Genomic DNA, 10606 nt, shown 5'->3' on the forward strand with positions numbered 1-10606 from the left:
CGTCCGGAATGACGTTAAGCTGCCGGGTTCAGAGTCCCCCTGGGCATAGCCCATTTTGGAGGGTGGCTACCCTCTAATTATTGCCTTCTATTTACTGTACTTTAGCCTCGGGCCCCATGGGCGGATGCCCCGTCTCTAGGGCCCTTCCGTGGCTGGTTTATTCCCTAGTACTAACCGTCTTCCCCTGTCTGCATCTCTGGTATCCTACTACCACTCTTGTTGTATAATGGCTCCTGTGAGTTGCCCAAGGAGGCCGGTTTGTTGCAGGAATCGGGTGGTGAGTTTCGCGTCCTTGTCGAGCAGGTCTTTCATGTCGGCAGGCTGCACCCTGCGCCATACCCGCTTGCGCAGGTTATTGAAGTTGGGGCACTCTTGGAGGACATGCCGGACAACACCAATGGCTCGGGTCTTCCTTCGCGTCCTGTGCTTCCGTGTTGTGTGCAGCCTCCACCGCTTCTTCCTTTTCTACTATTACTATCTGGAGCTTTCTCTCCCAGGATGCGAACAGCCCGGGTTGGATCACTTCTCTCTGCATCAGACCCGGGTCTTCCTTCGTTTGGGCTTCTTTGAGCTTCTGTAGGGGGCTGAGCAATCGGTATTGCGCTGATGCTTTCGCTCCCGGGTACGTTCTCTGTCGTATTTCCTTGATATACTCGTAGTGTGGCGATGCTTGGATTCTGTTCAGGCCAGCCTCGCAGGCTCTGCGGAGTGCTATTTTGATTGGTGGTATGTGGAGTTCAGCCTCAAGGGCGGCCAGTGCCGTCGTTCTGAATGCCCCGCTGACGTAGCATAACGCCCGCTTCTGTATGCTGGCTAGAGATTTTTCGATTTGGTTTCTCTGGGCGTTGAAGCCTCTCCCTCCCTTCGGGAAGTACCAGCACGATGCCGCGGATAGGATCTTCGGTATCATTGTGGCTTTGTAAACCTTCCTCTGTTTGGCGGACGTGAAACCCCCAGTTGGATCCTCCCAGTTGCGCTAGTGCCTGCAGTTGCTTCGACGCGCTCTTCTCTAGGTGCTGTAGGTGGTGATTGTCGGTCATTTTAGAGCTGCTCTGCACGCCCAGGTAGCGTACGTGTTGTTCCGGTTGAATGGTGTGTACATTGCCATTAGCTGTCCTAAGTATAAGGGCTTCCGAGTCTGTTTGGTCTGCCTGGGCTGGGGGCAAGTTCGTCCCTGGTGTTGCGGTGTGGGAGGCCGTGTGTTCGGTGTGGCCCTCCGCCAGCGTTGTCGTGTTTGTCGGGGCTGTCGGTACCCTGAGTATTTCTCTATTAGTTAAAGTGCACATTCACCCGATTTACTCTCAACACACGTCCTGGGCTATGTGTTCCACGAATGAAAGTGTAGTTGTGCTGAAAACGGGGTTGACTCGCTTTTCGGAGGTTTTACGTTGTTATTTGCAAAAAAATTTAAATCAAATGGTATTAAATAGCATTGTTAGGAAAAATGTTTTCTTATGCTTAGAAATTCATTTTCAGCGCAATGCTAGGCTCTCCTGTTTCTTTCCTAAGCACCACCTGTCTCTTTGGTCCTCCTTCCATGATAACTAATTCCAAAAGTTGTCTTTGCTCTGCACTGAATCCTGCAACAGTTGAACGAAATACCTCTTGCTCGACCGAAGCCCAGTGTAAGATACCGGCGGCAATCTCTTTGTATACCACGCTGCCTTCATTCGATGCCCTGATCAGAAAGGTGGGTAAGATAAGCGCCATGGCGATAGGCACTTTCGGGCGTTCAACAGTGAGTACAAAAGATGTTAATGCAGATGTTATCAATGAACGACTTTCTTCCAAGCCCTCTGTGTCTGAGGGCTGCGTTATGAAATTGATCAAATGCGGCAACAACATCGCACCAAGCGCTTCGTCTGCATCAGATTTATCTTGCATGAGAAGCAGGCTCCTCACACAATTTGCTGCAATTTTACTTGGGATCCTATTCTCTAAACAGTCAATCAATTCAGCAGCAAATCGCTGAAGGAGGATATCCTCGGCTGCAAACAACCAGCTCACGGAGCTAAGAAGGATGGTGCAAGCTAGTAGTGCGTTCTTCTCGCATTGAACCGCAGTCTCAAATTCTCTTTGCTGGGCCTTCTTCAAAACAGCTAGAAAGCGAGCCAACGCACTTCGGAGCTGTGTCTGTGTCTCTGGCTGCGGAGACGATGCAATACTGGTTAAAAACCTTTTGAGTATCGGCAAGGCTTGCGGTACGACTGCTTTCTGGCATGAAGGAGTGGCTAGGATAGTTGCAAATATATGAAGGATACACGCATGTAGGTCTGTCTTGATGACAGTGGGATAAACAGAAGATGCATCCACCAGTGCTGTAAGTGACTGTGAAAGTAATGCAATTGCCTCGTCACTCAGTTCGTAGCGAACTAAAAGTCCATCAGCGATGATAGCCAGAACAGAATGTCCTCTTCTTGACTCACCTCGGGACTTGTCCTCGGTTAAGTTCGTCACCAGCCCGGCCAGCACTAGCACGATTATCCTAGTAAGCTCAAACATCTGATCAATATCATCGCTTAAGTTCTCCTCCTCGCCAGTGTAGCCAATCCTTGCACTTGGGTGACCTAGGCATAAGTTTCGAGCTATCTCCACGATAACAATTTGTACGCTCATTGGCTCCGTCAGTACAAGTCGATCAAGCATGTCCGTTAGCTCAGCAAAAACAACTTCACGATAAATGGCTTGACCAGAGACTGATGGTTTGAGAATCTTCTTGAGCACATCCAAGACCTCGAGTATCTGTTGCGTGTTGTTTTGCAAGTCGCCGCTTTTAGAGCGAGCGATAAGTGCCTCAAAAGCTAGGCCAAAAAGCACAAAGAAGAACGCAACCGGCTCGTCCCGATAGTTTATCTCACTCGACTTCAGTCTTACGGATGTGTTGGCTGCTGCCTCTGGTTCCTTTGTCTCCTTAACTTTTCCGTCCAGGGCATCGAACACGAACTCGCTATCTTCGTCAATGAGGCTAGCGATAGCATGAACAAGTTGCAGCCAAGAAGCCTGATAGAATTGCAGCAAGGTTTCTCGATTGAGTGCTGCGTAGATAGAATCCAAGTTGCCGCTTATAGTTGCAGTTCCACTCGTCGTGGTAGAAATATCTGGTTCAAATCTTAGACGCGAGTACTCTTTGAGGCTCGCTAACCAGAGAGGCGTCAGCTTTGCCATGTGCGGTTTCATCACTTCCTTAAGATATGGCTGCTCAGCACTGGCAATTTGCAATTCAGCCCAAGCGGAGAAGACAGACATCTTGACCATTACTAAAGCATTCGAGCTCAGGCCCTTGAGGTCGCCAATAGCGGCATTTTCAGACTCATTTGAGAAATTTTCCAAAGCCGAAACGAGCAGTTTTAGAATTCTTCCCATCCTTTCCACATCTTTCACAATGCCCGTCGAAATGAATGTAGCACAAACGTTGATCGCCTGTGCGGCAAGCTCTGGGCTCGAGTCAGCTGCAAAGGCCGGAGTCAAGGCAGAGCTAATTTGAGCTTGATATTGCTCAAGCAAACTCGCCTCTGTGAAGTCTGGATCTGGCGTTTTCCCAAACAACTTGAGGATTTGATCGATGATTCGGAGCCCACGAAGGCGAAGTTCGACGACATTGGCGGTGGAAGCCGAAAATGATATGCGTACAACATCAGCAATTCTGCTTTGCAGTGCCTCTTGTGAAGGAGACTCTTCACTGGTCGCTGCATCGCGCGTAATGGTGCTAATAAGATCGTATAATAGGTCCATAGCGAATGTTCTGGTCTGCCACTTGAGGTATTCTTGCGTCGAGCCACCGGTGGCTGGGTCACCTCTATTTGCACTGGCGGCAAACCCGGCAACTTCTTCGTCTTGCAAATTTGCGTGAGTGTTATCGATTTTGAGATCTGCATTTTTAGCGGCCGCATCTTCCTTAACTGTAAGCTTGGATAAAACAGCATTGCATCTCTGAACCCAAGTTGCGGCATCGGACAAGCCTGTTTGATGCATCCAATTGCGCATCATGTTTTTGATGACTTCCTGGTCAGGTATGGCATTGAGCATTAGCCAAAGCTTGTCTTCCAGGCCTGGATCAGCGATCCCCATGACCTCCTCGGCGTTTCTTCGCATTGTGTTGTATAAAGCATCGATTGCCATGTTGCGTATTCGCCACAAAGGCGAGTCAAGACAACGCTGCAGGCTCTTCACATAGGCGGAGGAGTCTACGTATCCGGGCGCATAAAGCGACAAATGCTCCCGGCATTTCAAACTTTCAACCAGCACTAACTCTTCATCTTCAGCCTGAAACTGGTCAATCAATACCATTATAAAATCTCTCGCCTTTGTTGAATCTTGTAAGTCGGGCCCGAGAACGTTGATGATGCTGTCGATACATCTTGCCACAACAGCTGGAGTTGGCAGTTCAAATTCAAAGTTTGATGACGATAAAGCAGACGCTTCAGCATTATGTGTGTCTTCCATGTATATTTGAGCGGCCAGTCCAAGCGTGCTGGTGACGTGCGGACCAAAATTCAGATCAGCAGAATCGGCGACGCGTGTGATACTTTCCAAAGCCCAAAAATGCACGGCGGGATGCGGATCACTGCTAAGGGAATTGAGTACACTCAAGATTTTTTTGAGATGAAAACTCGCTGTCATGCCGCCTAGCTGTGCGTAGATATTGCCGAGCGCAACGGCACATCCGCTTCGTGCAACAGGGTCGCGATTTGATATGATATGCTCGATGAGATCGTCAACTTCTTTGACAGTAAAGGCATTACCTGCACTTCGACACAAACGGCCCAACGCTTGCGCAGCAATGTTCCTAAGATATTGATCAGGACTCAGCAAAAAGCTGCGCAGTAGCTCGCGCATAGCTCTTGCCACACCTTCGCCATGCAAATCACCCGGAGCGAGGCAAGTTTCCTTTACGGCCACTTTGAGCGCAGAAAAAATGGCTGTTGCGATGTTAACGCTCATGGCTGCCTTCCTTGCCGGGTCGCGTTGGAGGTCGCTAGTGGAAAGAAATGAACTTAGCTGCTCTAGCATGCTTTCCTGTACCTTTGAGCTCTGAAGAGGCAGACTGGTAGCAAAAAGCTGTATTGCCGCGTCGACAACCTGAGTTGCAAGAGGATGAGGAGGTTCTCCTGGTTCATGCAGACCATCTTTGTATAAAGCGAGCGAATCATGCTCTGGCGCACCACATGTGGGCTGTAAAAGAGTCTGGTCAATGTTCGCTTCTAGGCCTCGTTTTGTGATCCAGCACTGCCTGCTGCCTCTATCAACCTCTCCAGGTAGGGCGTCCATGTCGAAGCCGTGTATCAAAGCAGTGACTCCGAAGCCGTAGTTGTCGCCTAGATCCCAGATGCTCTCGAAAGTACCCGCAGCGCTCGCAATCGAAGCGCTTAAAGATGGTGCGTAATTTTCAGGGTCCGCAAAACATGAAATGGCCAGCGGTAAAAGACCCGACTGTAGAAGCACTTCAGTACTTCCTTCCGGCCCATCGATAAGCAATCGTGTGTAGCATTGAAGAAGTCTCCTACGAACCATTAGATCAAAGTCGAGTAGTTGTAGATTCCGCGTTAAGTTCTGTGATGAATCTTCAGTTGTTTTTTTGCTAGGAATGTTATTTAGAAACATGGCTGTATTTTGCAACATGGCTGCAAGCCGCTTCGTCACATCAAGAGTCAGTATGCGGCTATTGTATTGAAGAAAAGTAAATATTGAGCCTAAAGCGCATTCTCTGACGTGAGCAAGAAAGCTCAACTCCAGAAGGTTTCGTGAAGATATGTTCTCCTTGTTCATAGGTTTAGGCAGAGCGTTTTTCCATAGAAAGAGTAGCTGCGAAAGATGTATTTTGATGAAATTCGGCCCTAGGCTCATCAGGCCGCCGATTAAAATGTACGCGACTTGTATCTGTGTGCTGGAAACCCTAAGATCTTGGCTTCCGCTCGACTTGAGTAATGTCATAGCTTGAGTAAGTACACGAGAGTACACATCAATCGATCCATATAAAGGCTGATAAGTCGAGGTGCTGAGAACTGCTGACAGACCGTTCGCATAGCCCACACACCGCCTAGGAGAACCTCGGAGACTGCCCAGCAAAGACAGCTCACGATTGACACTGTTCATACATATCGTGACTGTGGCTAGCAGTTGTTGCGGGCAAGCGGACACGAAAGCTCGTAAGCAATACGAAGTGTGAATCTGTACCGTATAGCTTGGATGCTGCAATCCCTGAAGCAAAGCGTCTCTGATGCTTTCGGCGATGCTTGAAATAATCGAGCCTAGGGATTGCATCAAGCTCGCCAGTGCACTTAAAGCGGCGGTCAGAGTATGTTTGTTTGGCTCTGGCCGCTCTTTGATCGCTTGAGGGTAGTCCTTTAAAATATCATTGACCAAGAATTTGGCAGCACTAAGCTGTGCGCTCTCGCCGAGGATCTCCTTACCAACGACGTCCTCAAGAATCAAGCGGACAAACTTTCTCGTGATGAGCAAGCGGTAGCGGTTATGTGTGATGCTCGGGTAGCCCAGCAAATACGAAAAGAAGTGGCGGGCGATAGCAGGATAGTTTTGTTCAATAATCTTCGCTCCGAGCCCTCTTAGGGTTTTGACATAGCATTGGGCTAGCCCAGCTCTTGCCCGATTACTCGTAGCCGGCTTTGTGTAATGATCGCCGATTTGACGTAGAAGATCCAGGAGCGAAAATGATAGCAGCGTTGCAGGCTTGCTTGTTACAGGCGAGTCCGGTCTCTCAGTGTCCTCCTCGTCACCTTCTGCCATGCCGCCAGCCTTCTTGATGCTCTTCTTCATTTTCTTGATTCTCGGCAAAGGCTCAGTGCTCGGTGTTTCCGAATAGCTCTTGATCAGCACGGCAGCATAGCAGTTTGCGGATGCTCTCCGCACCTTGGGTGATTGGCTGTCAATCGTCTTCCAAATGGCATTCTGAAGCTTCTCGAAGTCGTTAGAATTGTCGAAAAATGACGTGTGGGTGATGAGGTTTTCCAGGCACAAGCAGGCTCGTGCCTGAACGAGTAGAGCGCTATCCTTGCTGCAAGCCGCTCGCGCCTGCTTCCACACATCCCTCGCCATGGCTTCGTCGGCTGACAAATTTATGCCGACGAATAGTCGTCCGAGAGCCTCTAAGAGTGAGGCTCGGAAGCCCGTGTTGTTCTGTGCCTGCTTGATGCCTTTCAAGAGAGTAGAACATGCGAGCGAAGCGAGGTTGATTGCACTGTCGCCGGCAGCTTCGTACACAGCGCCGAGGCAGTGCACGGCAGCGTGTCTGAGGGTGATTTCCTTTTCCTTCCCAGCATTGATGATTGCTACCAGCTCATTTATGGTTTCAAAAAGCAATTTACGATCTCCCTTTGCGAAGATGCCTGCGAGCGATCGGCCTAGGTTGTTCCGTATCACTCTGCTTGGTGTCGGCGACGACAAGTTCACAATCTTGAAGACCTCTTTCTTAATGTAGACTTGGTATGCAGATGCACTATCAGCGTCAAGATTGGAGACGAAGCGAGCAAGGTCTGCCGTAAAGTTGAGAAGATACAGCCCCTGCTGCTCAGAAGGCAAGCTGTGTAGTTTCTTTGTGTCGAGCTCGGGGTTAGCGAAGGACACGCTATTGTCAGGAAGGGAGGGGGCACTGTCAGCCATGACGCGAAGACTGCTATTTGTGAGTTGCAGTCAAGCGTAGCCTTTGTCGATCGCTGTGTCGTTACCATAGATTTGTGGGGTCAAGTTTAGAAAATGTGCGTGATATGATTGAACAGTAATAGCTGTGTCAAAGGCCGTCATCGTGGACCCGACGAAACTGGCAAACCACACAGGGAACTCCGCAATCGTCCGTGCGCAGGAGTCCGTCCTAAAATAAAGATATTATTTAATGACGAAATTGAAGCCCTGACTTACAGCAAACTAATTAACCATCATCCTAGGGCGACTTGCCATTGGCCCTGATAATTTAACACATCAACTAAAGTCGGGACGTAGTGTCCGGCATGGAAGTAGTTCTGCCACACGGATCTAGCAGTTCAGTCAGATTCGAAAATATGTTACAGCAGCGCTGCACGATTGGCGATGGACATGTACGTAACAACTGTTCTGCCTGCAAATGAGGTGCGTGACGGTGTTGAAGAACCTTGTCCGTTTCACCAACACGTCCATGTTTAACCTCTAATTCAATTTAACCCGCTCACGCAATCTACGAGCCAATCGCTCGCCAAGATCGTAATATACAGCGGCAAAAGGACAAACACAGCGCAGACCAAGCAGTTAGTCCGTTCTCGACGATGTTTCTGGCTTGAGCCGGTTGTAAAGAATGCAGTAATTAAAGCGGGAAATGAGGCCCTGAGAAGACTGGAGGCGACTGCTCTACCTGTGCAACATTTGGTCGGGGAAAGAGGCCATGAATGAGCGATGTCCGCAGAGAGATGCCCTACGTGGCCTACAGAATTAATTATTATCAACACATGAGCGTGAGTGTGGGCCAAAAACGTGCCATCAAGGACTGAAAGTTGGGAAGTGGAGGTGAGGATGGCCCATGCGTTTGGAATAACCAAGAAGCGGGAAACTGGGAAAGGTCTTCTTCTCACTTCCGAGAAAATCAAAAACATAAAACGTAAAAAATGTTAATGCACATTCAAAAGATCGAAGAGTAGACTCCAATCTCCAATGACGCAATGAACAGGATGCCTACCCCGAGTCGCTCGTTGCTACGCTATCTACGAGGTTTCTGCTACACTGACGCGCAGTCGAAGAAGACATTTGAAGGCTGCTATGCGTTCAGCACCACAGTCGTCGCTGCGTCCGGACACAGCAAATGGGCAACCATCAAGCACGATAAGGCCAAAGTCGACATGAAGAGGAACAAGCAAAGGTCTATGTTGGCTCAGCAAATAGAATTGATGTCTAAATGTACCTTGCTGCCGTTCTTTTCCAATCTCATTCAGCATCTGCCTCTAACTGAGATCGTGGTTCAGTGTACGGCCCAGACCTCGATGCGAATCCTCGCCTCAAGACAGTGGTTGCGGATGCCAAGCGTCAAGGCCTCCCCAAGGATGTTCTCGAGGCTGCCATCAAGCGCGGCCAAGGCCTGTCAACCACCGGCAAACCGCTCGAGAGCCTAACCATCGAAGCAGTATTCGCTGGTGGCGTTGCAGCTATCATCGAGTGTAGTACGGAGACAAAGGCTAAGACGCTGATGGACGTACGGAATATATTGACCAAACATTCGGGCAACCAGAGCCCCGTGCAATTCCTGTTCAAAAGACGAGGCATAATCGTGTTGAAGCATCCGTTGCCTGAAGGCGTCACAGTTGAAGGCATTATGGAGTGCGCGCTGGAGGTTGACGGGTTCGAAGACATAGACGAATGTGACAACGGGACGGTAGAGCTTGTTTCAGAGCCAAATGCTGTTAGGGCAGTCGCCGACGCGGTTGTCGGTAAGCTGGGAGTGGACATCCAGAGCTTGGAAATTACGTGGCAGGCAATGGACCTTGTCGACCCACCCCCAGATAATGCTCTCTTGATCGAAAGTGCTGTAAAAAAGATTGAGGAGATGGCAGAGGTCCAGCAGGTATATTTAAATATGCGGAGGGGAGAAGGCGCAGCTGCTCGAAGTTAATGGCACAAACCATCTATGTCGCCTATTGTACAGAGCTTGGAGGAGTTATTGTACATAACGTAATTCACCACCAAGTCGCGCACCCCACCAAATCGCGCAGCATAACAGCCATCAAGAACTTTAAAGATATATAGAGCAACCATCAAATAATATACTAGTGATATATCTTATATTTCATACATTCTGAAGCTAGACGATCATATCCACGACAAATATAACATGTAATTTGCGGTGTTGCATCTGTAACTGGCGCTTCAAGTGATTCTTGAGCCTCCTCAACCATTGCTGCTGCCTCGCTATTTTCAGTATTCTGAGACTGTTGAATAAGCTGAGTAGCCTGAGCACAGTTAAGCTGGTAGTCCTGATTATCTGTCGTCTTTTCAATTGCCTCTTTTTTTTTCTGTCGTTCCATTGGCAGCCCTTAATCTCTCATTCTCTGCAGCAAGTAGGACTGCACCTTGCATAGATAGCTCACAGCCTTTTATCAATTGTTGTATTGCCCGATTAGTTGGTGTAGGTGGACTATGTGATAGTCTCTTGAGTGGATCTTGGACTGCTCATATATGCTGAGTAAGACTATGAGGAGTCTCAGGTATACATTGCTGACTCTCTGTAGGTGGAGGATGAGGTGGTGTGACCGGCCTTAAGATTGTTAATAGGACTTGTTCTGGGTTGATTGGGACAAGGCCAGTAGCAGTAAATCCGCTGTAGATATTGCCGAGTGAAAATGCCTCTGATCGAGCTGTTTTCAAGAATGCAAGAAACTCAGGTTTGTCAATGTAGGTAATGCCAAGCCTCATCAGGTTTGCTACCTGATTACCATATACCTGTTAGGAATACTTTCCTGATACCGACTAGCTTCACTAATGTAAGCCACTTCGGAAGGGTTTAGCTTCCTAGAGCAGAGGAACAATGTATAACAAGAGCTTATTGTGGAAGGAATACAATAAGATAGTTATGTTTATGACTTAGAATAGTCTGAGCTTCAAGAGTATGAGAATGTATTCAAACTAACTACTA

General features: G+C 48.7%; 2 protein-coding genes across 3 annotated transcripts; one reads left to right on the forward strand and one right to left on the reverse strand.

The window, feature by feature from the left end:
- Positions 1 to 1391: 1391 nt before the first annotated feature.
- Positions 1392 to 7774, reverse strand: PV09_09798. 2 transcript variants are annotated; one of them, XM_016363940.1, is made up of 3 exons: positions 7683 to 7774; positions 2427 to 7627; positions 1392 to 2372 (listed from the first exon to the last, which is right to left on the reverse strand). In XM_016363940.1, the coding sequence occupies exons 2-3, from the start codon at positions 7615 to 7617 to the stop codon at positions 1459 to 1461; spliced, it is 6105 nt and encodes a 2034-aa protein (XP_016208232.1). In that variant the 5' UTR covers positions 7618 to 7627; positions 7683 to 7774; the 3' UTR covers positions 1392 to 1458. The 2 variants fall into 2 exon arrangements, with proteins under 2 accessions (XP_016208232.1, XP_016208231.1); XM_016363939.1 differs by having other exon boundaries at positions 2427 to 7774.
- A 787-nt stretch (positions 7775 to 8561) lies between these two features.
- PV09_09799 (uncharacterized protein) lies at positions 8562 to 9746 on the forward strand. Its single transcript, XM_016363941.1, has 2 exons — positions 8562 to 8877; positions 8943 to 9746. The coding sequence occupies exons 1-2, from the start codon at positions 8643 to 8645 to the stop codon at positions 9584 to 9586; spliced, it is 879 nt and encodes a 292-aa protein (XP_016208233.1). The 5' UTR covers positions 8562 to 8642; the 3' UTR covers positions 9587 to 9746.
- Positions 9747 to 10606: the final 860 nt, after the last annotated feature.

Source organism: Verruconis gallopava, assembly GCF_000836295.1.
Source record: "Verruconis gallopava strain CBS 43764 unplaced genomic scaffold supercont1.189, whole genome shotgun sequence".
Lineage (NCBI taxonomy): Eukaryota > Fungi > Ascomycota > Dothideomycetes > Venturiales > Sympoventuriaceae > Verruconis > Verruconis gallopava.

Bases quoted from the DNA above. Each gene is read 5' to 3' on its own strand.
- PV09_09798 (XM_016363940.1), bottom strand. From the start codon at position 7,617: ATGGCTGACAGTGCCCCCTCCCTTCCTGACAATAGCGTGTCCTTCGCT. The intron at 2,373-2,426 runs GTGAGTCAAGAA...ATGGACTTTTAG, and splicing joins AACCGAGGACAAGTCCCGAG to TTCGCTACGAACTGAGTGAC.
- PV09_09799 (XM_016363941.1), top strand. From the start codon at position 8,643: ATGAACAGGATGCCTACCCCGAGTCGCTCGTTGCTACGCTATCTACGA. The intron at 8,878-8,942 runs GTACCTTGCTGC...ATCGTGGTTCAG, and splicing joins AATAGAATTGATGTCTAAAT to TGTACGGCCCAGACCTCGAT.